Genomic DNA, 27489 nt, shown 5'->3' with positions numbered 1-27489 from the left:
TTGTAGACGAAACGCGCGTCAGGCGTATATACAAGATTTAGTCCTGGTATCTATAATGAGTTTATTTACTACCGCTGGGTCGATGCCACTGCTGGTGGAGATTTATTTCCTCGAGGGTATCAACAGCCCAGTAGTCAGCACTTTTTGTGCTGACATGCATTATCATTGATATGGTAATATTTATAAGTTAACTGTTTACAAAATTTTGAATTTTTTGAAATACTTAGGCTTTTCTACCTCAGGTATAGATTACCTTAGCTGTATTTGGCAAAACTTTTAGGAATTTTGGTCCTCAATGCTCTTCAACTTTGTACTTTATTTGGCTTTTTTTTAAACTTTTTTGGGATTCGAGCGTCACTGATTAGTCTTTTGTAGTCGAAACGCGCGTCTGGCGTTTATACAAAATTTAGTCCTGGTATCTATGATGAGTTTATTTAATTATACATACACACTTACATGCTAGCACCCTAAAATCTCATCTGTTTAATCAGTTCTCATCCGAAATCACTTTTGTGCAAACTGTAATCACCCTGTTGAGGATAACCAACATTTCATTTTTATTTACAATGATGCAAGACAGATCCTACTTGATTTCATTTACACCATTGTTGATAATGTTGACATACATATTAAATTATTACTTATTTTCATATGATATAAATATTGCTATTTTTAAATCTGTTCAGAAATATATCAATGACACTCAAAGTTTTTTTTTTAAATTAACTTAATTTTATATTATTTAGTTTTATTTTTATTTTTTTTCTCCTCTACTTCAACATTAATTTATTCCACTTAGTATGCTATGTGTCTCTTTGAAGCCAAATGTATATAATTATAATGACTTATAACGGATATTTGCCTAAATACTTAAATATACTTTACATTTAGAAATCAACACTGTAAACATAGCTCGTGTGTGCTCATAAGTAGCATGTATGTTCCACCATATTGTATGCTCGTGTGTGATCATAAGTAGCATGTATGTTCCACTATATTGCATTATTTTAAATACATACAATTGCTATAATTGAATAATAACTGTTGAGATACACGTTTGTAACAATTTTTGTCTATTTTTTTAATTGTTTAGGTATACGTTTGGAAAGCCAGTCGAAGGGGACGCAGAAGTGACATTTAAACGAAGTTGGACGACTGATAAACAGATTGTGAAGAAATTTAAGGTTCATTATCGCAATATATTTTTGTAATTAGTACACTGTTGATAACGTTAGATTTATCGTTATACTCAAATCGTTATCAAAGGTACCAGGATTATAATTTAGTACGCCAGACGCGCGTTTCGTCTACATAAGACTCATCAGTGACGCTCATATCAAAATATTTATAAAGCCAAACAAGTACAAAGTTCCAAAAAGTTGTACCAAATACGGCTAAGGTAATCTATGCCTGGGATAAGAAAATCCTTAGTTTTTCGGAAAATTTTAAGCTTTGTAAACCGGAAATTTATAAAAATGACCGCATTATTGACATCCATGTCAACACCGAAATGTTGACTACTGGGCTGGTGATACCCTCGGGGACGAAACGTCCACCAGCAGTGGCATCGACCCAGTGGTGTAAATAGTTATTAAAGGTACCAGGATTATAATTTAGTACGCCAGACGAGCGTTTCGTCTACATAAGACTCATCTCAAGACGCTCATATCAAAATATTTATAAAGCCAAACAAGTACAAAGTTGAAGAGCATTGAGGATCCAAAATTCCAAAAAGTTGTGCCAAATACGGCTAAGGTAATCTATGCCTGGGATAACATTATTCATATAATATAGAATTTCAAGGATATAAGGAAATGAGCTGCAACTGAATATTAGCTGTATTTGGCAAAGCTTTTAGGAATATTTGGTTCTCAATGATCTTCAACTTCGTACTATATTTGGCCTTTTTAATATTTTTGATTCGAGCGTCACTGATGAGTCTTTTGTAGACGAAACGCGCTTCTGACGTAAATATAAAATTTCAATCCTGGTATCGATGATGAGTTTATTTACAGGTAAGACGAGGGGCATCTATAGATCGGAATGATTAGAAAGCAATACATTGTTGATTTGATTATAGACAATAAAACATTTTAATGAATTCAGCATTCAACAGTGAAAAAGATACAGTTATATCGGTGTTTTATGGTGTTGGTGTTGATGTTTTAACTCGAAGTTTTTCAACGTTGATGTTTATTTTTAAATCTTATTGTTAGATTTGGTTGTTATTATAAATTCAAGTTTGGTTATTTAGCTCTTGATAAATCTTGATATTTATCTTTGGATTTCTCTTTGTGGAACATATTTGTTGAATATAAAACCACAAATCAAGTGCGGACTCCCCATATATATTTAAAAGTGTTTTTTTATTATCATTATTTAGCATCAATCATTTTCACACCTGTCATTCAGAAATAAATGTTAAATAAACGTTACTTTGTAGATAAAAGGGAAGGCAACGATCCGGGTTTTAATGAGTGAGGTGGCTCCTACGCTTGGAACTTCCATAGAAGTCATAGCTAAAGTAAAGGAATCCATTACTGGTTTTTCGGCAGAGGACAAAGGCTCTGTTAGAATTTATGATACACCAGAAAAACTCACTTTCTCTCCCAGGATGCCTTATGTATTCAAACCGAATATGGAATATGCCATAATTGTAAGTACTTATTGTAATAGAAACGTAATCAGGTGTGAAACAATTTAACATATTTTTTTAATACAATTAATTAAATACAATTATTGAGGCACAACCCTAACATTCCTTGAAAATATTTTCATGTTGTGATCATTTTAGTTTAAAATTGAGAATGGAAATGGGGAATGTGTCAAAAAGACAAAACCCCGACCATAGAGCAGACAACAGCAGAAGATCACCAACAGGTCTTCATTGCAGTGAGAAATTCCCGCACCCGGAGGCGTCCTTCAGTCGGCCCCCAAACAATTATATTTACTAGTTCAGTGCTAATGAACGCCATACTAAACTCCAAATTGTACACAAGAAACTAAAATTAAAAAGAATACAAGACTAACAAAGGCCAGAGGCTCCTGTACCTTTTCTTTTCTTTTTTCTCTTCATATAAATGTTATACTTAGATTCATTCAAATAGAAAACTCATGAAATACATTTTAACAAAACAATTCTTATTTATTTGACTCATAGATTTAAAGAAATCAGTGTATATGTTAGAAGGAATTTGTAAAATCAGGGATTTTGTAAAATCACTGAAATTTCAGGGAATTTGTAAAATCACTGAACTGATTAGTAATTTTATAAAATCCTTGATTTTGACTAGTGATTTGACAAAATCCTTGAAATAATTAAGATCTATTTTACAGATTCACTGATTACATTCATTTGTATAAAATACATTCTTTCTTTTTTATTTATAATGTTTCCCGACACAAAAACTAAGTTCATTTATAAGTAAAATACGGATAAAATAGAATTTTGTTTTTTAAATTATTCCAAAATTTAAGATTATTTAAAGTATGCAATCGTACCTCTGTCTCCAATCTACACCTTACTGTTTGCCTTTTTATCATTAGATTTTCACAATGTCTGTCTCAAGTTGTCGGTGTTTAAATTTTGTCACAAAAACATTATCTCTAACCATGTATCTAACATAACTTAGCTTATTTATTAACTAGAAGTGTTCAAATCAAGCCTTATTAGATAAAGTTATATAAATGAGAAATCAGTCTGGTATATCGATTACTCCGCTAAAAAAGTGGCTGCTATCATCAGATTATTCCATAACTTCCAGTAATGGATATCTCTACGAAAAACCCTTTAAAATAATAAAATCATAGCATTTACAGTTTGAATGATCTTTTATATAACGAAGGGGTAGGCATTTATTCATGTTATGTTTCCCCATGACTCAAATTTGCACAATAATACTGTTGGTTATTGGTACATATTTAGGATAGAACTTTGACATTTTTTTGTATGGCTAGGTTGTTGTGCAGCGGTCAAAAACAACATAGTCAGGTGTTAAGGCTTAAGTTTGGGTTATCGACATGATATAAATACCCCAACAACAAAAAAATCATCAGACATCTATGAGTTTTAATTATTTCGAAGAATAAATACAAGTATTGAAAAATTAAATAAAAAAGAAAGTGTGCCACTCTAACTTTGAAGTGTCGTTAAAAATATATCCTAGAATGGAAAGTTGATGCACACTTCTATTTTATTCATAGGTCTGTGGGGCATATTTACAACACTTAGTTGCCCAGAATTTCAAACAAATATACTTAAGCTTTGCACTACCCCTTCTTCACTTTCGGTCTTACTCAGAATTCAATTTTACCGCTGTCATGTGCACTAGTAGTGGTAACTGTTTCAATCTATGTCTCTATGAGATGAAACATAAAGATCATATCTGGTAATAGATACGTTAACAAAACATCTATGAATTATTTTATATCACATTGGCGTTATATCGTCATGTTCTTTTATTAATAGTCTTTCATGAAGTCTTTAAATTTGTTTAAATTATATGTCATTATATCAACATGATTTTAGTTACGGGCAACACAACACGATGACAGTCCTATCAAGCCACCGTTAGGCATGGTCAACATCACAGTGACTTATAAAGTACCCGGTAACACGGAAAACCAAAATGTTAGACCTCCGTCATCTGGTAGTGGTGGTCAAGTCATGCCTATTGGACAAATGCCTCAACCTAGAACTCGTGATGAAGAAAAAGTATTGTTGACAAGGCAGATACGAATACCTGAATCAGGAATAATTAGCTTATCAGTAACCTTTCCGAGAGCGGCTAAAAATGGAAACATGAGGGTAATTTTATATATTTAAAAGATATACCTATAAGTAAATTAAATTCAGAGAAAGCTGTAACGTATATATTGCACTAAAAAAGGTTAATCACCAAAAGTGTTTGTAATACAAATTGTGACTTGGCTAGATAGTTTTATCATTGGCACTCATACCACATCTTCTTATATCTATGTTGCCTTTTTACGGTCTAATACCAAAAACAAAATGAGCGTTAACGATGACAATAACATAATTTGAACCTTTGCTTAAATAATGTGACATCATTCTGCTTTTTTGACTGTCTTTGTTGACTATGCTTGTCTCCGTCATTAAATGTCTCTGCTTCATATTTTGCTGTTTGCCATATAGTCACATTGATATCATGTTATTAGATGCGTCCAGATATTTGCCATCGTCACAACTGAGATCTAAAATTTCAATTACATACACTCATATACTCAGTTAACGACAAATCTTACGCGACTCTTATATTTACCGAATTTGTTATAACAAAAGCAACACGACGGGTGCCACATGTGGAACAGGATCTAATAACCCTTCCAGAGCACCTGAGATCACCCCTAGTTTTTGGTGGGGTTCGTGTTGCTTATTCTTTAGTTTTCTATGTTGTGTCATGTGTTCTATTGTTTGTCTAGTGTACTATTGTTTGGTTGTTTGTCTTTTTCATTTTTAGCCATGGCGTTGTCAGTTTATTTTCGATTTATGAATTTGACTGTCATTCTGGTATCTTTTGTCCATTTTTTATGCAGTGAGAGGATTAACTTGCTATTAAAACCGGTTTAATCCAAAATTTTCTACAAAAGGAAATAACTGCACCAAGGATATAACGGTTTATGTCATCGCTTGGGGTGTAAATTGTAAGAATACTTTCATTAAAAACATTAATGAGCTCGGGTTTTGTTTTATGTGTTTAAGCTTTTACTTTTGCTGTTTGCTAAAGGAACTGTCGTTTTGATTTTTCTTTACCTTGTTTCCGATATCAAAAACGAAAATAACGGGGTTGGGGTAACGACAAATGTATTCTTTATTCTTAAGATTGCGTGTTACATTCATACATCACTGTCTAAGTGACAGTGGAGTATTCCTGTGAAAAAAACACCGAGTTGCCAGGAACATACTCAGAATAAAATAAACGATAATACATAAACTGATACAATATATGCGGGTTTTTTCTTCTTCTATTAAATCAATTTCGTCAAATTTATGAAATACATTTTGAGAAATTATTATGGTTTCATTCATAACCCATCTTAATTCCTTTGAAAACAATTGATACACATTTAAGCATTTCAATTTTTGCTTTGAATTATAGTATGACTTGAAAATGCAAAAACTTAAAACTAACAATAAATAGTTAAAACCGTATTAATCCTGATCTGATATTTTTTATCCAAATGCTATATGTTTACGGTAGCTCAATACAAATATTTTTGACTTCCAATCTCTAACATTTAAAATACTGTTACTTTCTTAAGACTGCATATAAATTAGTAAAAGAGGTATATTTAGATAGATAAAAAATTAATCTTTCAAATGAATGCAATATTTTTGCTTTGCAATCATTATGTAATTAATTAGTATACAATTAATAGCAAATTCTTGGTTAATTTACTTGAATGAATTTAGCTCTTTCATCTCTATAACTATAGAAGAAATTTTAACAAAATCCTCATCAACACAGCAGGAGCTACAAAAGGATGTCTCAAATTATACCTATCGTATTCCATTCTCTCATAAATCTCAAATTAGTCTAAACATCCTTACCACATAAAAGTAGATTGTATTTGATCAGGTGTAAAACTTGATCTTTTAATTTAATACAAAATCTGAGAGACCTTTTGTAGATAATGACTCTAGGGACAACATATAATAAAATCAAACCTCTCGGAATATCCACGAAGAAGCTAATTTCAATTGAAAGTGGAAATTATTTTCTAAACACAGTTAACATGGTTAACATTATAAATTATTACATAATTGTTTTATAATACTAACATTGCATTAATTTGAAAGAGTAATCTGTAAGCTATCCATAAATTCCACTTTTATAAATTTTCAAGCATTATAAAGAAATTTACAACAACTTAAAACTGGGGAATTGGAGGTATGACATCCTTGTATTGGCTGTGTATTTTTTATCTACTAGACTATTATATAACATTTTATCATAGATATCTGTTGATTGTTTTTGTTTATTTCCCCATCTCAATTAATCCTTATTAAAACTGATTTTTACTCTTTAAAATGTTTTCATTAATTAGAACTTGTCGCCATTCCTGTGGGATGGAAGATTTTAATATTGTAAACACTGTAATCCAATTAGACTTCTAAATAAAACCTCTGATAACTTTCCCTCGCTCTAAATAAAACCTCTGATAACTTTCCCTCGTTCTAAATAAAACCTCTGATAACTTTCCCTCCCGATCAAGTTTGTCTTGAGTAAACATTGTTTTGCTGAATTTCTTATTTATTTAACAGCAGTCACATATTTATAGTTTCAATTCTTAATTACAGGCATTCTATCGTGGTGCCAGTGCATCTAAAAGTGTAAACCGAGCAGAATCCCCTAGCAGAAACTATATTCAGGTTTCTGTTCGAGACAATAAAGCAGCAAAGGTGTGTATTTCACAAATAGTCTCCTCAAGTTTGAAACATGTATTTCTTTATCTTACTCTGAAAAATAGTGCGATACACATTTCAACATTTTTTCAAAATATCCCTGAATGACTTATTAGACTTGTTCCGCATACTTTCCAAAAATTTTAAACACAAGTAATTGTTATTCTATGTGAACGAATATTGTTTAATATATTCTTATTATATTTTTGTTATATTTTTATTATATATTAAAGTATTGATAGATTAGAAAGACGTCTAAGACTTAGTGATGAATTCATAAATGAGATAAAAAAAAATGTTTACACTATGTACATTGTACAAAACAACCAACACTGAAGTGTTATATTAGAATACAAAACAATTTAGCTCGCTGTCAATCTGACATCACTAGGTATATGTTATTAATATTGTTATACAATGTGTGTCTTAAATATAATGTATAACTTGATAATTTTGTTGAATAGTGTCGTACATATTTCATGATACTAAATGTTTTTAATGAAATACTCGTTACATAAATTGACAACCAATCAAAATAATTTATTTAGTGTTTTTGATCTTATATTATTACCTTTTTGGATACTGTTGTTGATCCTGAATTATTGATTGAATTCAAACAAATATTTTTAAAATGAAAAACTAATATTTTTGTGATGATATCACAGAAAATTGTTTATGCTTACAAATATGCTTTTGTTTAGCCAGGGGAGTTTTTACCACTACTTGTGAAAGTAACAGAATCAATTGGATACTGTAGTTATAAAGTAAGTATTCCTGGGACAATTACATTACATTTTAAGAAATAAAACAGAACATGTTTTTTTGTTGTTTGGATGTTCAAGAACCTGGCACTTCCACTCTATGTTTTCGGTATCTATTATGAAGATACAAATCAAAGTTTAAACAAAATCTCAGCGCCGCATAATCTTGCTAAAACAATCTAGAATATTGCATATGCAATAATAAAAGACTGTCAGTTTTTAATATAAGTCTAACTTATTAATTAATTTTTTTGTACTACATGCACCCTGCCCTATTATGTATATGCCTTTTCAAAATTAGAGGTTTAGCTAGGTTCTGAAAAAAGGTTTAATACACTTTTTACATAAGAAAAAGATTTTACCAAGCCATAGATATGATAGTTGTTATCCATATGTTTGATGAGTTTAAGATTTTGATTTTGCCATTTGATTTTAAAGTCTTTCCGTTTTGAATTTTCCACGTCAATCGGTAATTTTGTGATTTTCATTTTTCCCCAAGGAGGAACCTATAAATAAGTGACTATTTATACTTTTTGTACATACATCAGCGTTTGGATCTTTTATTTGAATAGTTTCAGTTTGTCATGTCAGGATCTTTTACAGCTTATTATAAAAAAAAAGAAGATCTGGTATGATTGCTAATGAGTCAACTGTCCACAAGAGACCAAAATGACACAGACATTAACAACTATTATATTTTACTGTATTGGTTTGCTAATTGTTGAAGATCTTAACGCAAACTGAAGCTGTTGATATTTACCTCATTTTGTCTGTGATTATTAGTTGTCTTATTGAAAATTATTCCACATATTCTCGTTTTTAAGTTTAGACACTATAATATTAAGTTGAGGGGCGAAAGATACCAACGGGATACTTAAAATAAATACTTAAAATAAATACTTAAAATAGATACTTAAAATAACTCATAAGCCGAAACTAAGCTGGCAAAGCTATGGAAAAATACAAAAGACAAACAGTAAAAACAAAACACGAAAACATTGTGTCTTTGATAGATTGTGAGGTGGTAATTTGTCATTTTTTCCACGTGAAGGGGTAATTTGTTAGTTGAATATAGTATGGAACAGAATAAACCTCAATGAAGACAAATGTATATGCACTTACAACCTCATTTTTATATGCGCATCTCCTTTTTATTACTTTTGTCTCAATTCTCATTTGAGTGCAATTCTCAATTTCTACTGCAGTTTTAACGCGTAAACGTGTAAAATTAATAGCAGAATTTATTTTCGTTGACAGGTACTTTCGAAAGGATCACTTGTTGTACAGGGTAGGTTTAACATGAACCAATCAAAACAGCGAAACCAAAGATTGAATATAACATATGGAATGGTTCCTCAGGCTAAGTTATTGGTATATTATGCTAGACGACAAGATGGGGAAATTGTAGCTGATGCTATCACCATACCTATTGAAGACATATTTGACAATACAGTGGGTATTTTTAAGTTATGATTGATACACAATTAATGCAATCGTATTGTAAATTTTTATCTAGTATGAAAACAGAGTTTTGTCTTCTTAGAACCATATTTAGCTATAAACAGATTAACAGCCAATCTTCTTTATCTAAAAAAACGGTGAGTGGAGAAGTCATCACATATACTAAGTTCGTAAATTAGAACTCCATGGATGCATTGCTTCAAATAGAAAAATGCCAGTGGCGCTAAAATCAAACAGCTGGTAAACCGAATCAAAGTCGGAAATATACAAATGTATTTGCTCATTTGTTACAACTCCTTGTTTGGTTTTGGTTTTGTGTTTGATTGACAGGATAAAAGGATTGCATTACAATATGTTTTATGTTGTAGATTCCTCAGTGCGTTTTAGGGGGACAGGTATATGCATCCTAAGTTAACGTCAAAACTGCAGTTCATAGTTATAATATATCCCTCAATTGATCGACAGATCTAATCTCATTAATAATAAGGGCAGAACGCTCATGTCAAACTGGCGTCTCCTTTCCCTATAAGATATGATTCCAAATTTTTAGCCACAGGGATTGCTGAATAAATATCATTCTTTCTTCTTTAATGCAAACCATAGATCAGACAGATTCAGGGTCTGTGACTAATATATGTAATAGTAACATTTACGATTCATTGCTGATATCATATTGGTGACTATAAAACAGAACTAGCAGAGTCTTATTTTACTAGCAGTTTTGAAAATGATAATAGTAATTGTTCAAAAGTTGTTGGTTTGTTTTAATGAATTGTATCTTTGTTCTCAAACTTATCTAGTGTGTTAGTATATTTGTTCTTGCGTATGTTTTCAATTTATTCCGAATATGTAGTAGAGTTGTCAGGTTTTTAGAACCAATAGTGTTTTCTAAAACTGTTTTGTTCCAAAGCAGGAATATGAACGTTGTTATCTACAATTCGTGTCTACGAGTATTGGCGTTTGCTTATAATATTTTTGAGTTGTCCTCTGTTTGAGTTTTTGTATCCAGATTTGTTTTACTTAATCGAATTAGGACTATGTTCTACCGCTGTTGCCGTTACTTATAATGAATTAAGTTCGAGTTCATTAACATTTGGCAGTAGTTAGACAGAAATATACTTTGTCTTATTTTGCTTAAAATTGTGGGTCATTGAACTGCTTTCAATAGGTATTCGTAATAACAATAAGATATTTGAAGATATTTGAAAAAAAATGGTGACACTGAAATAAAACAAAACACAGTTGACTGATATGTTTTCTGAAAGATATTTTATTGAACTTTTCTGAATCAACATAGACTGGATGAAATAAATTAACGAAGAAAGTTCTATTCTAAGAACTGATAGCTTAAAAACGTTGGGGTTTAAATTTAATGCATAACAGAAATAATGTGTTCTGTCTTTAATACATTTCTTTACAAAATTGAATCATTTATTTAAGTTAATAGTAAATTTTGTTTATAAAGCAGTTTCCATCAGAACAAAATTCCAAATGGAAAAGTATTTCCAAACAATACCTCTTTATATTCAATATTAATAGAAATTTAATAGGATTTTTTTGTGTGAATTGAATTTCAAATAAACAAGAATACCTGTTGAAAACGTGTATTCACCGCGCAAAACGTCGCGCGCGTGTATGTGCATATAATGTCAAAATCGTTTCATGTAGAATTAGTTTTAGCAAATAATTGATATTACATACATTTTATCTCAGTACTTTCTCAGAATATAAAATAAAACAATTACTTGTTTTTGTTTCTGTAAATATGTTGTTTAATTGACTTTAAAAAACTAATATTCACATCCGCCGATTGCCTTAGTGAATGTCATTTTTTTAAATAGTCAATAAAACCAATATTTTCCTCATCAAAAGACAGTAATTATATTATATTTGATTTACATGATTTATTTAAAGGCAGATGCAGTTTTCAGTTTTACATTTCTAACCACTTGTGTATTAATTTTACACTGAATTATTATATGCCTATATGCTGGAATTTTACACTGAATTATTATATGCCTGGAATTTTACACTAAATTATTAAATGCCTGGAATTTTACACTGAATTATTATATGCCTGGAATTTTTATACAAATAGATGCATTTCATGTGAAAAAAAAAGATTTATTTGGTTCAATCATTTTATCATATACAAGAATACTACATGTTGTAACTTACAGGATTAATTATATGTGTTTCTGAAACTTTCCATTGACAAACTTATATATTATTTAAAAAAACTAAGATTCACCTCCCTAAGGCAAAGTTAAGATTTCATGAACTCGACTATTGCTTTAATGACAAAATTGTTTCCTATGTGACGTATAAATTTTCTTATTTCAAACATGTAAAGCAATGAATGTGTTTATAATTTGATAGATGCTTTTGTGCTTTTTTGTAAAATTGTTTGTTTTAAGACTGTCACACAGTGATGACTGCTGTACCCATATTTTGACTATTTCATTTATTATGTCTTTTGTTCACGCATCATTGTAAATAAAAAGGAATTTGATGAACCTGTCATACAAGTGAAAGGTTAAGCGCTATAAAACCAGGTTAAATCCACCATTTTCTACATTTAAAAATGCCTGTACCAAGTCAGGAATATGACAATTTTTGTGATATTACTTTATACTTAAATAAATATAAGTAAAATTGAAGAACAATAAAAAAATTATAGAAAACTCAGTACATTCTCTTTACTTTGATATTTTTAGGTGTCTTTGACGTTTAACAAGAAAAGAGCAACACCAGGAGAAGAAGTAAGTCTGCAATTGACGGCTGATCGAAACTCCCTAGTGTCCGTTCTGGCTGTTGATAAGAGCGTTCTTTTACTGAAATCAGGAAACGACATCACAACACAAGATGTAAGTTGTATGAAGTTACAAGATATATGATGTATGTAGTTTTTAAATTATTTTTCGACTACTAATTTCATTAAGCTATTATATGGTATCACTAATATTACATATTTCATCCTTATTTTATCTTATTGAAGGTTTTTAATGAGCTCCAAAGATATAACAACTTTGGTAATTTCCCAAGAATTGGTGGATGGGACTCCTGGAAGCCTACTCCTGTAAACGACAGGGATGCATTTTCTGTTTTCCAGGTGAGACTGCACTATTGACAAAATGACTCGAGTTCAATAATAAATTCACACACATTCAGAAAAGGATGGGGGTTGGTTACTTATCACCAGTGAACCTTGCATGGTATTCAACTGCTTGCCGATTCTAAATCCTTTACAAATTTAATTAAATTGACACTGGTAACGTATTGTTTGGTTTTTGTTCAATTTTAAAATTCACGGCTCTTACATAATCCAAAGAGAAGTAAATGGGCATTCAAACTCAGAAGTTGAAAGACTGACAATGCCATTCTTAAAAAAAACCAACTGCATTTGCACGACTTCGGAATTTAGTTATGAAACTTTCATCATATGAAAATTATCAACTGTCACGTATGAGAACTTTTAAGATGCAATTAATCATCAAATAAACATTCCTTCAGCAGAACAGCAGGTTTGGATGCCTAAATATTAACAATTGCAGGCTACACAACAAGTTGAAACTCCCTAGGTTATGATCACATGTGTTTTAAAATGACTAAGTGTTGTGCATGTGTGGAGAATCTGTTATTTAAGGGAATAAGTAAATGATGTCTGATTTTTAAACAATAACCATCCACATGATCCACCAGAGCCTGAATAATGTTGTACTGTATGAGCAATTTTAAATCACGATCGGCTTTTATTGTTCAGCTTTACCACAACACATAGTTACCTTACTCTTAAACAACAAACCACAAGAAGATATGAAGAACAGCAACAATTACATCTTCTGAATTACAGGATTCTGAACGTTTCTATCAAAAATTGTTTCTGCCTTGAATTTAAACTTGTTTTAGCTGATATTTGAGAGGAATCAGGTGTTTATGTTTCCACTGATATTTTATAGACAGTAGGTGTTTATGTTAAACTAATATTCTATAAAAAGAACGTGTTTATGTTTTCTCTGATATTTTGTAGGAAGCAGGGGTTTATGTTTTGACTGATGCAGTATTGTTTCAATATACACCTCCGAGTAAGTAATTGTATGTGATGTAATATCTGCATAACTCATTATCATTATTCTTAAGTACGCTATGATCTTTGTTAACAAGTGTTTACGAAATTCCAAATGTTCTATAACCTTTACCAAAAACCTTGTTTATCTCATTTGTCTGTGTTTTATATTAGATTTTGAACCAAACGATAATATTAACAGAGAAATCCTTGTGGAAAGATATAACCAAAAAAAATCAACAATTATTTGATATTAGGAATGAATAAATTTCATGAGTATGCAATGAAAAAATGTCATGTACATTTGACATTATCATATTTTAAACCTCATAAATCATTTGACAAACACAAATATTATTAGTTACATAGTGTGCTAGTGACCTAATACGGTATATATGGGGTCAGTAAATTCCATATGGGGTGAGAGCGAAGCTCGAATCCCCATATGGAATTTACTGACCCCATATATACCGTATTACGTCACTAGCACACTATGTAACGAATTTATCTTACCGACTATCTTAACGTGTGAAATTAAGACTAGTGATTCTCAAAACGAGCAAGTCTTCAATACTGTTAGCGCTAAGAAAATACTTCCATTGATCCTACAAAAACAGATGCCAACAATAACGACTTGTAAGGTTTAAATGTGTTTTATGAATTTGTTACAATCTGAATCATCAATTTCTTCGTCTGTTGGAACTTTTAAGTTTTTTTCTCAGTACCGTTTTTTTTTTTTTTTTTTACAAAGGGACATAACACCATTACTAACCGTGTATGAAATAAGCCCCGCCCCCTTCTTACCTAATTAGGAATATAAAGGGACGTAACTCCACTACTAACCGTGTATGAGATAAGCCCCGCCTCCCTACTAACCTAATATCAAATATACACGGTTTGCACGCGGACGCTTTTAACCAATCATATTCCTGGAAATGTATAGGAGGTAAGATAAAGGTCGATACTGATATATTACACTATGGCCACATAAATCTTACCATTACTGGGTTGTCGCCGCTTACACTGATCTATTACACTATGGCCACATAAATCTTACCATTACTGGGTTGTCGCCGCTTACACTGATCTATTACACTATGGCCACATAAATCTTACCATTACTGGGTTGTCGCCGCTTACACTGATCTAGTACACTATGGCCACATAAATCTAACAATTACTGGGTTGTACGCTTACACTGATCTATTGCAATATGGCCACATAAATCTTACCATTACTGAGTTGTCGCCGCTCATGGTTGATAATATCCAAGCATTAAAAGGTTTACACGATTCATCATAAGCTTCCTGTGTAACGAATAATTTACAAATAATCTTTTCAATTATTGTCACATTCTTTAATGAACTGCAGAACAGAGCTTCTTAAAATGTGTAATATGACTTCATGTGAATATCCCATATCGTGAGATGAAACATCATATATTATGCTTTAGACTATCTTGTTAATCGAATGTTTAGCGCGGTTTTTCATTATTATCCAAATGTACAAAGTTCTTATAAAGCTTAATCTAGAAAAACGCTTCGGACTCACAAAATGTGTAGTGTTTATTTTATTGAATAGCACTAGGTCATTACCGATTTGTGTTAAAAAGTCTCCTATGTTATCATCAGCTTAGTAGTCAGTGTTTCTCTGAATACATGTTTTATAAAATATATCCAATTAACCGTCGGTCATACATTAATTAACTACTTGGAAGCTAAGGTTCTAAAGTCCTCAAGCAAAGTTGACCTTAGATTAATTAAGGTATTCTGTTTTGTTTATTTTATTTATGTTTTGTTTGTTTTGTTTTTTTGCTTTAATTGGGTTTTTTTTGTCATACAGCTCCAAACATTGCAACGTATTTACACATCCCTTCCAATGTCTATGTTTAAACGCTTCTGGTAAAGGTATGAATACAGAAAATAGCTTTGGAAGCTTAAAAAATGTGTATTTCATGCGTTTTTCATTTAAATTACAAGAAAACAAACATATAATATTTTCATCAATCATTTTAAGGAAGTTTTCAGAGGACCAGGTTAATGTCGGCTTCATCAACACGTATGGATGATTCTGCTGGCTTTAGTGGTAATGGTGCTTTGTTTGGTGGCGGAGGTGGACTGATGTCTCCCACACGAACAAGAAAAAATTTCCCCGAGACATGGCTTTGGGTTGACAAAAATACAGGGTGAGATTATAGTTTTTTTCGAAATTTTGGACTTCAATTCTCTTCACTTTTTTAACTTCGTACTTTATTTGGCTTTTTTAACTTTTTTGGATTCGAGCGTCACTGATGAGTCTTTTGTAGCCGAAACGCGCGTCTGGCGTATAAACAAAATTCCTGTAATAAAAAAAAGTCCTGGTATCTATGATGATTTAATTTATAAATTTTTGGAACATTTTAGTTTGAATTATTCTGTTGCAATTAATACTGAATAAATGGGAGGAGCTGTTATGTTATAACAAATTACTTATTTCTCTAAAGTAGTTTTCAACTTCTTAACACATAAAACTGTTCGTTCATAATATTATGTAACATGAAATTGATGTTTTTCTGTTGTGAACTTTTTGCTGTTGTAATTTTTGATAATGTATGAAAGTTCACTTATCTATATTCTAAACAATTAAGATGAACCCAAGGATATAGTGTTTATACAATCACAGATCAGTAAAACTAGCACATACCAAAATGCGTCGAACTATAGTTTCCGACAAAAACCAGCTGTCAATAGCTTTCTCAAGCCCAGTGTCAAAACAATCTTGAACTTTTGAATTTCGTTGTTCCACTTTTAACACTCAATGATAATGATCATTAGTTCGTTATCAAGATATATTTGAATAATTATTGTCGTGAGAATACCACAAAAAGAAGCAGGGAAACATTAGTGACATTTGTCAAAATGTTTAGCTACTTAGTATCATTGACGTATACACTTTAGATTTTACTGTATTCTGGAATATGCCACTGTTACTTGTAAATAAGTTACTTTATACCTGTGGTTTTATTGTTTGATTGGTTTTTTTTTATATTGCCTTTTCATAATTTTTAGGTACAAACTTTGCGTTAGACAAATAAAACAAAAATACATATTCTATTGTATTGATCACTTAAAAATTAAATTCTTCGGTAAATTCAGCTATATATTTAGCCAGTTGATATACTATAATACAAAAAGTAAAATCACAGAAATACTGGAACATCCAGGAAAATTCAAAACGGAAAGTCCCTAATCAAATGGCAAAATCAAATGATTAAACATATTAAACGAATGGAAAACAAGTGGTTTAGCTAGCTATTAAACCATGTTTAATCCACTATTTTCAAAATGAGAAAATGCCTATACCAAGATAGGAATATGACAGTTGTTATTCATTCGTTTGATCAGTTTGCTTTTGTCAATTTTTCCTTTGAAGGAAGAAATATGACTCATATTCTCATTATAATGAATATTCAAACAAATTGGTAAATGAATTTACAATGTTGTGCTCTTAATTTCTTAAGAGAGTAGATATGATAACTCCCTCATTTTCTCGTTTCCGTTCACAAATTTTAAAAAAAGGAAGATTACATAAACTATATTCAAAAACCATAATACGATAAAACCTATTAGAAAGTTAGATAACCCCAAGTTTTGATGTGGTTCGTGTCTATATTGTGTTTTGTGTACTGTTGTCTGTATGTTTGTCTATTTCGTTTCAGTCATAGCGTTGTCAGTTTATCTTTATGGCCCCGCAACGAAGTTCTCGGTGCCATATAGTTTTACCCTTGTCCGTCATTTCGAATTTCCGTAATTCCGAAATCCCGAAATTCCTTAATACCGAAGTTCCGTAATTCCGAAATCCTGAAATTCCGTCATTCCGCAACAAACTAATATACGGAGTTTTTTTCTGAACGCAGTCAGTTATTGGGCTGGTTTTTGGTATGTAAGTTAACCATGATGAGTTATAGATCAAGTTTAAGTTTCGATCCGCTCCGCTAATTTTTGCCGAAATTACGGACTTTGATAAATTGTTGAAAATCACAGTTATACAGACTTTTTTTCTTAACGCTGTCAGATATTGGGCTGATTTTTTGGTATGTGAGTTACTCATGATGAGTTACAAATCAATTTAAGTTTTGTTCCGCTCCGCTAATTTTGGCCAAAAATTAAGGGTTTACAACTTTGAAAATTTTTGAAAATCACAGATTACAGACTTTTTTTCTATACGCATTTTGATTTAGAGCTGATTTTTGATATGTGAGACCACCATCATGTTTGTGTCTACATGTGTTATTGAAATTGCAGATTTTTCAACTTTTTGAGAGGGGTCATTCGTGTCGCTTTGACACATCTAGTTAATTTATGGGTTAAAGTGCTATAGTATCTTTCGTTCCTCATTTATTATATTACGTAGTAATATAAAAAACCGTAATATACTGACGCCATAGAGTATTATAAAACTTATTAATCATTGGTTGATTCTGAACTTTTAGCGCTGATGGAACAGCTATCATCAAGACAACAGCACCTGATACAATTACAGAATGGGTGGCGTCAGCGTTCGCTGTTAATCCTGTTTCGGGTCTTGGTGTAGCTGCACAAACGGCAAATGTAAGTATTTTTTTCACTTGTTTATATACTGTATTGTTCAATTTTGTTGCCTATTTGTAAAATGAATTGTGTTATTCCTTTTGTGACAATAATTGCTAACAAAACTTCAAACTTCAAAATTGATGATCTTCAATATGAAAATGCTTTAGACTTTATATGTAATATTTTTTTTCTTTTTAGTTGACGACATTTCAGAAATTTTTCATGCGCTTTGAGCTTCCCTTTTCTGCAATAAGAGGTGAAGTAATAATAGTTCAAGCCACTGTCTTTAATTACTTAGACCAGGATCAACAGGTAAAATGATTTTCATGAAATAGTATTTTTATTAAAAATGCATACAAAAAATATTTTCACGACAATCTTAGTTATCTAAGCTATCTTGAAAAAAGTTGAAACCTTAGTTAAATCAAACGTTTAAACTTAACTTGTTAGGACTCCTCAACATTAAATCTAAGCTTGTTACTCTGATAAAGCTTTTACCCAATTTCATTCCTGTATTCAATAAGATCACATTACTTTATTCCTCAGGTATCTGTGAAGCTGTCAAACAATGCTGACTTCAATTTTGTTGATGCCAATGGAAACAGTTTAAATCCAGGTGTTAATGGCTTGACTAAGGTAAATATACTGTAGATAAAACTACACAGACTTAGCAGAATAAAAAAGGGGTGCAGGGAAGAAAATACAACGACAAACAAACAATACTAAACCTTTACATTTAATTAAAGCATAAATATTTTTTCACCTCTTGAATTTTGTAAACGACATCATCCATTTCAGAACTGTTTACAATCATCCTACAAAGTATTTTAGTATAAGGAACATATCCGATATCATCTGTGAATCGATATTCCGTACCAATCATATAACTCGTGATAGCAACAATCTCCTGCTTAGTATTAAATATCGTATCATCTACACAAGATGCATACAATTCTCTCTTTATTGAACAAAGTGGAAATAATGGATACATAATAATATATTGTATATATCTTATAATTTTGAACTACTAACTAGTTGTCTATATGAATATACAATCTTATGTTAACCGAGGCCAGGCAAAGTACGTTCTGTATCAAACTAACAAATATAATTTTTTTAATACAGTATATAAAATTGAACAAAACAAATACATAAAATAAATGAGAATCCCAAGTTTTGCAGAAACGCCCCAAGCAGGAGAATCTATCCAATAGTTAAAAAAAATATCATTACAGTTACTAGGCTTATCGTACATGTCTTTCCTGACACAACCGTGTTTTCTTTAAAATCGTGGGTGTGTTATGATAGCACCTTGCCACATTGAACACATGGGTAGTTCTTGTGAGGAAACTGTATACTAAGTTGACCTTCAACCATTTTCTACATTTAAAGTCAGGAATATGACAGTTCTTGTCCATTTGTATTTGATGTGTTTTGTCATTTGATTTTGCCATGTGATTATGGACTTTCCGATTAGATTTTCCTCTAAGTTCAGTATTTTTGTGATTTTACTTTTTTCGATAGACTGAAAGTCAATTGATTTTGAATTATGAAATCAACTTCGTATTACCTTTAGACATTATTATTATTAATATAGAATAACCATACATTGTCTCGAAATATCAATGTTATGTGAACAAGGCGCTTAGAAACAGGTAGAAAGCGAGGCTGTGCCGAGCATTTCTACCTGTTTCGGGCCGAGTACAAATAACATTGATATTTCGAGACAATGTATGATTATTCTTTAAATACTGCAATTCTTATAACTAATCTAAAAGAAGTATTTAGGGTAAAAACCATCATTTCTTAATTTTGAGCAGATGACGTAAAATTTCTGCGAAACGCTACGGAAACACATTGTTAACGTCATGAATAAGGTGATATACGGTCAATGACTGTATAGCACATATGAATATACGGTCAATGCAATTTGACTCTTCAAATAGCACAGCTGCAGTATATTTATTATTATTATTATTATTATTATTATTATTATTATTATTATTATTATTATTATTATTATTATTATTATTATTATTATTATTATTATTATTATTTCTATTATTGATTAAACGGTAGCATAAAAATACAATAGTCTTGAAAATACAAACAGCCCCCTCGCAAGCGTAAAAAAAGGAACACGGACAATAAACATAAAGCAAACATTGAGTAGTTCCAATCCAAAAATATGACAATGGGAACAGCAACAATTTATCTTGACTTTTTTATTGTTTTTTAAAGCACAAGTAACAATTGGATGGAAGACAAAAACAGCGGTAAATGCCTTGAAATTGGGTGTCTTAAAAAATTGTATTATATATTTACATAAAAAATGACGCATACATGAATTAATAAACTAATTAAATAGTGCAGCCGTTATCTTGAAAACACGTTTCCTTTTCATACTATAACCACCTGATTCAATTCTTATGATTAACGATAAAACATTTGAAAGAACAAATATTTGAATTATTATTTCAAACAGCCAATGCTTTAGACATAATGTAGACACAGCATCAAGCCGCGCATGTCATGGCCATGATGTTCATGATGATGTTACATCGTGTTATATAAGAAATATTGATGCGTTCTTTGATTATTTCGAAAATATAACATTTTTGTTTTTTCGTCAGTCGGTGCTTGTAAAGAAAGACAGTGTTAATTCTGTGTATTTCCCGATCAAACCAACTTCTCTTGGTAAAATATTACTGAAGGGAACTGCTAGATCTACACAAGGTGCAGATGCTGTTGAACGGGAATTTCTCATAGAGGTAAGTTTGCCCGTGTTTTCCCTTTCCTGGTTTGATTGTACTAAAGATATATTGAACAAATAATTGTTCATGCCATGCTCTATACTCATTTAATCATATAGTATGCCTGATGTTTGTCAAGCTTTTTACACTGAGCATGAAGAATAAAGGCAACCGTGGTATACTGTTGTTAAATAGTTAAAAATCGAATAAGCAAAAAAGTCTGTGTCACAAACCAAAACACATTAATTTATAAGAGGTGAACAATGGAATGACAATAACACAGAAATGCTACAAACGAAAACACGCCGAAAAACATAGACAGGAGTACTTGATAACAACTCCAAATTTAGTACAGCCCATTTTAAAAAAGAAAAAAACACTTTCTACAAATCGTTCTATAATTCCTTCTGTTTAACGATTGATACATGCACTGAAATATGCAAGTTACTTTTTATATTCTTTTTGTTATTTCGTAGCAAGCAACACAAAGAAAAATGTCAATTTTGGTCTCCAAATATGTTCAAAAAACAATTAAAGTTACAATTTTATTTATGACGACATACAATTTGACTTAATATTATTTTTTATTTAGAAGACGATCTTGTTAACACTGAAAAGCATTTATCTAAATGTACACATTTCAACGTTATAAATGATATAAGAAAACCACAGATAGGCAAAAAAAAAGAAAACTTTCCAAATACATTTACATCGTTTCTCATTTAAAATATTAATTTTCAAATGATGAATTCAAGTTGTATTGGTAATCTCATATGCTGACATATCATGAACAAAACACGAATTTGACTTGCGTGAATTTAACAATCTTCTATGACATAATGAGCCTGTTTGGTATGCGATATTCATAACAACTAAGCACCACCTTAAAACTCCAAATAGAATTGTACATTTTTTGTGACGTATTTACACTTAACATCTTGGTAGAGAATTGATTGATGCTTTATTCCGGGAGATACTGATTTATCTGATAAGTTGTCATGAGCTTTTAACAGTGTTTCAAGAGCTGCAACACAATTCCAGGCTTATCCGAGGGTTATCATGCACAAAGATGTCAAATCACATTATCTATGTTCCTGTCCCAAGTCAGGAGCCTGTAGTTCAGTGGTTGTCATTGTTTCATGTCTGTCATAACTACTTGTCTTACATTTATTTGTTATTAATAAGGCCGTTGGTTTTCTTGAATTGTTTCAGGTTTTAATACCAGGTACATTATTAATCCACTATTTTCTAAGTTTGAAAATGCCTATACCAAGTCAGGAATACGACAGTTGTTGTCCATTAGTGTTTCATGTGTTTTGTCATTTGAATTTTGCCATGATTAGAGACTTTCCGATTTGATTTTCTTCTGAGTTCAGTATTTTTGTGATTTTACTTTTTACTATATTGTATTATTGTTGAGGTAGTATCTTTCGATATTTCGTATCGTATTTTCATAGTTCCCCTCTTCTTTATTTTCTCTGAAGCGTCAATATGTGGGAGTGTGTGTTAAGATATACACATTAATGGTATGAATTTAAATAGACAGAGCATGTCAATTGGAAATTTTCTTTCAAATATATTGTAGGCAGAAGGTTCCAAACAAAGCTATAACGTACCATTACTTATTGACCTTCGACAAAAAAGAAGCTTTACAGATAACATACCTCTGTCATTCCCGCCAAATCTTGTGAAAGATTCAGAGTTTATTAAGATACAAGTTATCGGTGAGTTTGAATACGTTTTTAATAGTTATCAAAGGTACAAGGATTATAATACGATATTATAGTTATCAAAAGCACCACTATTATAAAACATTATTAATAGTTATCAAAGGTACCAGGATTATAATACGTTATTAATAGTTATCAAAGGTACCAGGATTATAAAACGTTTTTAATAGTTATCAAAGGTACAAGGATTATAATATGTTATTAATAGTTATCAAAGGAACCAGGATTATAAAACGTTATTAATAGTTATCAAAGGTACCAGGATTATAATACGTTATTAATAGTTATCAAAGGCACCAGGATTATAATACGTTATTAATAATTATCAAAGGTACCAGTATTATAATACGTTATTAATAGTTATCAAAGGTACCAGGATTATAATACGTTATTAATAGTTATCAAAGGTACCAGGATTATAATACGTTATTAATAGTTATCAAAGGTACCAGTATTATAATACGTTATTAATAGTTATCAAAGGTACCAGGATTATAATACGTTATTAATAGTTATCAAAGGTACCAGGATTATAATACGTTATTAATAATTATCAAAGGTACCAGGATTATAATACGTTATTAATAGTTATTAAAGGTACCAGGATTATAATACGTTATTAATAGTTATCAAAGGTACCAGGATTATAATACGTTATTAATAGTTATCAAAGTTACTAGGATTATAATACGTTATTAATAGTTATCAAATGTACCAGGATTATAATACGTTATTAATAGTTATCAAAGGTACCAGGATTATATTTACTAATGTATACTTCTTTACTTTGTGCATAGTTATATCTACCTATACCATATCGTTCGGCGTGATTTAACTTTTTTGTATGTTAAAAGGAAGACGTGTTTATGTGATTATGAAGGACACCGAAATTAACAACCGCATGTCATTGCACGACCTTCAACAATGAGCAAAGCCCATATCGCATGGTGAACGGTAATCAACATCTCCGTAAAAATGAGAAAGTGCTTTCCCGTTTAGAATACGTTTTGTACAAGTACAACCATGCTTCAAACCAGAATCTTTTAATCTATTGAAGAAATTAGTAAAGGTTTGAAGTAATTTGCGAAGCCTGAATTGATAATTTTCCAGTAATTCATAGATTACTTTCTTTTAAATCTAAAATGACACAAGAGGCACGGGCACAGCGAACGACTCGTGAAATATAAACAATTCATGATGGGGCCAAAGGAACATCTACATCCCCAAAAAAGGAAAATATCATAAGGGAACGAAAAATCGTCTCTTTTGTCGTAAATTTGTAGTGTGGAGTTTAACGTGCAAAACTTAAATATCTAAATCTAGAAAAGGACAGGTATTATCGCTTTCATTTGATTTAAGTAAATTCCTTTTGGGTAAATTTCGGCAGTATCTTTAAATAAAATCTTTAAAAAATATCATCAAGATAAATGTGAGTGTTGTTTAATTTGACAATTACTGTAATTTCAAAAGTTTTCTGAAAGGAAGAATAACTGAAACCATATCATTTAAAGAGCCATTTGATTTAACAAAGTTATCAACTAAAGACAAATTTTTCCATTGTACTATGACGTAATAATTGTATTTTAACTATCTATTAGGTAAAGTGTGACTTAGATGGAGATTGTCTCATTGGCACTCATACTACATCTTCCTATATCTATAAGCTGTAAAACAGGTTTCTAAATAACAGAATAAACACGGTTATGGTATGTTATAGAAAAATAGAAGTAAGATTTTTTCTAATTGTTCTCCTAGTCTCTGAATATATTTGTAATGTAAATAGCCACACACTGATGGAGTTGTCTATCGACATCACAGTTCAGCAAGGAGAAAGCGGCATCAGTAAATATATTAAGAAAGACACTTTTTTATCTTTCAAATTTGATTTACTCTACACTAGAATGAGAAGATTTGGTATGACTGCCAATTAATCATGCAACTTTTGGACACAGATGTAAACTGTACAAGCTACCACTTGTTGACAAAACAAATGCAGTATTTATGCTTATTAATTGTTGTATCACTATATTAAGTATGATAATGACGTTCACTCTTATTTTGTCAGGAGATTTACTAGGAGCAACATTGGCAGGATTGGGAGATCTCCTTCAGACTTCATCAGGAAGTGGAGAACAAAATATGATAAGTTTTACACCAAATGTTTACGTTAGTGCTTATCTGAAAGCAACTAGCCGACTTACAGAAGAAATAAAGAAGAAAACAGCTAAATTTCTAGAAGGAGGTAGTATAACGTTTCTAATCATCGGTCATTGTGTATAATTTTATAAAAAAAACTTTTGATGATATGCTGATAATTATTAAACAGGTGGAAGATAGCTAAAGGATATTCAAACTCATCAGAATACGCGATAAAAAACACCACCAAACGACAGACAACATTCTACAAAGAACACCACCAAACGACAGACAACATTCTACAAAGCATAATAAGAAAAACCACAGACTGATGACATGAATCCTATAAAAAAGGTTATCTCAGATCCTATTCACATGTTGTATCCGTCGTCTTGATGACGTTCACATTTGGTGATAAGTCTGATAAAGGTGATTTCTCATGTGCTGAAAGGGATGGATTATAATTACGACCTAATTAATATATCTGTCACTGTCTATGAAATAAATATACCATAACGGTCAATCTAAAGGCATCTTTGAAATTTTCAAAAGGATGACTAAAGGAATATTAACGTTACAAAGGTTGACGTTCCGATTGACAAATAATGTATCTTCAGGTGCTAGAGGCTAAAGTACTTGAAAATCCAAAACAAAATTTCCACTCGGATCTCTTGGTTTTATATCTCCCTTGTATGCAGATACCTTCAATCAGGGAGGGAAATAATCATTGAAACATACGTTTAACTTGAGTCTATATACTTCTATATGTGTCTTATGCTGGTGCTGGTGGAGTGTTGCTTCATAGAAAATAGAACTTCCTCATTTGGAAAGCTGACCTCAACCCTTTTTTGTCGTAAAATATAGTTCTCAATCGACTGCCATTACAAATGTCTACAATCCTATATTAGGGGATGACTTAACTGTGTATGTGGTAACCTAGATTTCAAGTTCGATAGGACAGATGCGTTCAACATAGTCTTTGAACCATACTTCATCTACTTAGAGTAAAGACAAAAAATAGTACTAACTTATCATTCTCCGTAAGAAGCTCCTGTATAAAAACAAAAACAAAATGGGACAACTATTCACCAAAGTTCAAATGAAGTGATTGTTAGTAGTTATAGGCAACAATACTGCCTTCAAAAATGAGAAACAACAATACAGTTATCGGCTATAAAAGATCTAGAATTGAAAAAATATGAAATAATTCAATCAAGAAAACTAACGGCCTTATTTATTACAAAACGATTAATGAAAAGCCATTTGAAAGCCATTAATGAACGACAGCCACTCTCTGTCTCAAACGAGTAAAAGAACAAGTACGTTAGGAAGAAGGAAAACAATTAGTTCCAATGGAGATAGAAAACAAACAAGTCTGCCAAACGTAACAAATACATTTATATTGTCAATCAAGCATAGTGATAATGTCAGGTTCAGAAATTATTTGATTTAAATCCGAGTGGTGTTTTTACAAGATATGGTATAATCATAAAAATCGAGATATTTTTATCTACGTTGGCCATTCATTTATGAAACTAAATTGAACCGATTCTCAGTTTATAATACTTGTTAAAAGTATGATGATTTGATTTTCAAACTTTTACTCAAAAATATTTTTAACTACCAAATATGTTTTTCAGCCAGATGGTTAGACACTTCGGAAATTAAGAGTTGTTTCCATACAAGTGTCATAAAAAAAATCATGATAGGTCGAATCAAATAATATCATTTTACATTCTATACGGCCTCTTTGAATCAACCATGTATTTCATTTAATCATTTACAATAAAGAACTTTTTTAGGTTATCAAAGGGAACTTTCATTTGTACATAACGATGGTTCTTTCAGTGCGTTTGGAACAAACGATAAAAGTGGATCTACCTGGTAAGGTTTAATTTTATCTTTCGTTTTTTTTGGGGTGGGGGGTGTATTTTCAGATAATATGATAACTCCTTGATATCATTATGTTTTATAATAGGTTTGACACAGAATACTCTTGGACGACTCTTCGATATATTCTGGTTTTATTAGGTTTCTCCTCTCGAATGTTTTCCACAACTCCTCAATATTATATGGCTTTATCATATGACATAATATTGTTAAACAGTTCAACGTCATAGACATACATCAATATAACTGCTGCTCCATGAACTGATAAGATATATAGTTTTCCAATCAAGACTTTTAAAAAAGATCTCCGAACTATTTGTATTTCCGTGTTATTTTGAAATGAGAGGATATTTAAATTTTTTTTGTCATAAAAATCATAATGAGAAAATGAAAATTGTAGATTAATTGTAAATAAAATCAAGAACTTTCGAAATGGTCAACCCACATGTAACTATTATTCGATTACAAAGAAAATGTTATGATAAAGGAAAGCGAAAGATAACAAAAGGAGCTTTGAGTTCATAAATCAAAAATAAACTGACAACGCCATGGCAAATAAGGAAAAGACCAAATAAAAACACAGTATAAAAAACACAACAGAAAAAAATAAAGACTGAGTTATACGAACCCCATCAAAACCAAAGGTTCTCCGTAGCAGATCAACACGTGACATCCGTCGTGTTAGTCATGCAAGT

At 31.1% G+C, this 27489-nt stretch overlaps 1 protein-coding gene across 1 annotated transcript in view; it reads left to right on the top strand.

The window, feature by feature from the left end:
* Positions 1-27489, top strand: part of LOC139518109 (CD109 antigen-like) — a 48071-nt gene that overhangs the window by 8213 nt on the left and 12369 nt on the right. Inside the window, exons 10-26 of the mRNA XM_071309776.1 lie at positions 1094-1184; positions 2444-2656; positions 4529-4807; positions 7322-7423; positions 8128-8190; positions 9445-9639; positions 12366-12515; positions 12647-12760; positions 13679-13733; positions 15731-15899; positions 18186-18303; positions 18484-18597; positions 18832-18921; positions 20919-21056; positions 22624-22762; positions 24834-25010; positions 26707-26788. Coding sequence (XP_071165877.1) covers positions 1094-1184; positions 2444-2656; positions 4529-4807; positions 7322-7423; positions 8128-8190; positions 9445-9639; positions 12366-12515; positions 12647-12760; positions 13679-13733; positions 15731-15899; positions 18186-18303; positions 18484-18597; positions 18832-18921; positions 20919-21056; positions 22624-22762; positions 24834-25010; positions 26707-26788 — 2289 coding nt within the window. The remainder of the gene's footprint in view (positions 1-1093; positions 1185-2443; positions 2657-4528; positions 4808-7321; positions 7424-8127; positions 8191-9444; positions 9640-12365; positions 12516-12646; positions 12761-13678; positions 13734-15730; positions 15900-18185; positions 18304-18483; positions 18598-18831; positions 18922-20918; positions 21057-22623; positions 22763-24833; positions 25011-26706; positions 26789-27489) is intronic.

This window comes from Mytilus edulis, chromosome 3, assembly GCF_963676685.1.
Source record: "Mytilus edulis chromosome 3, xbMytEdul2.2, whole genome shotgun sequence".
In the NCBI taxonomy this organism is placed as follows: domain Eukaryota; kingdom Metazoa; phylum Mollusca; class Bivalvia; order Mytilida; family Mytilidae; genus Mytilus; species Mytilus edulis.
The sequence above is the reverse complement of the archived record's forward strand: the minus strand, read 5'-3'. Positions and strand labels throughout refer to the sequence as shown.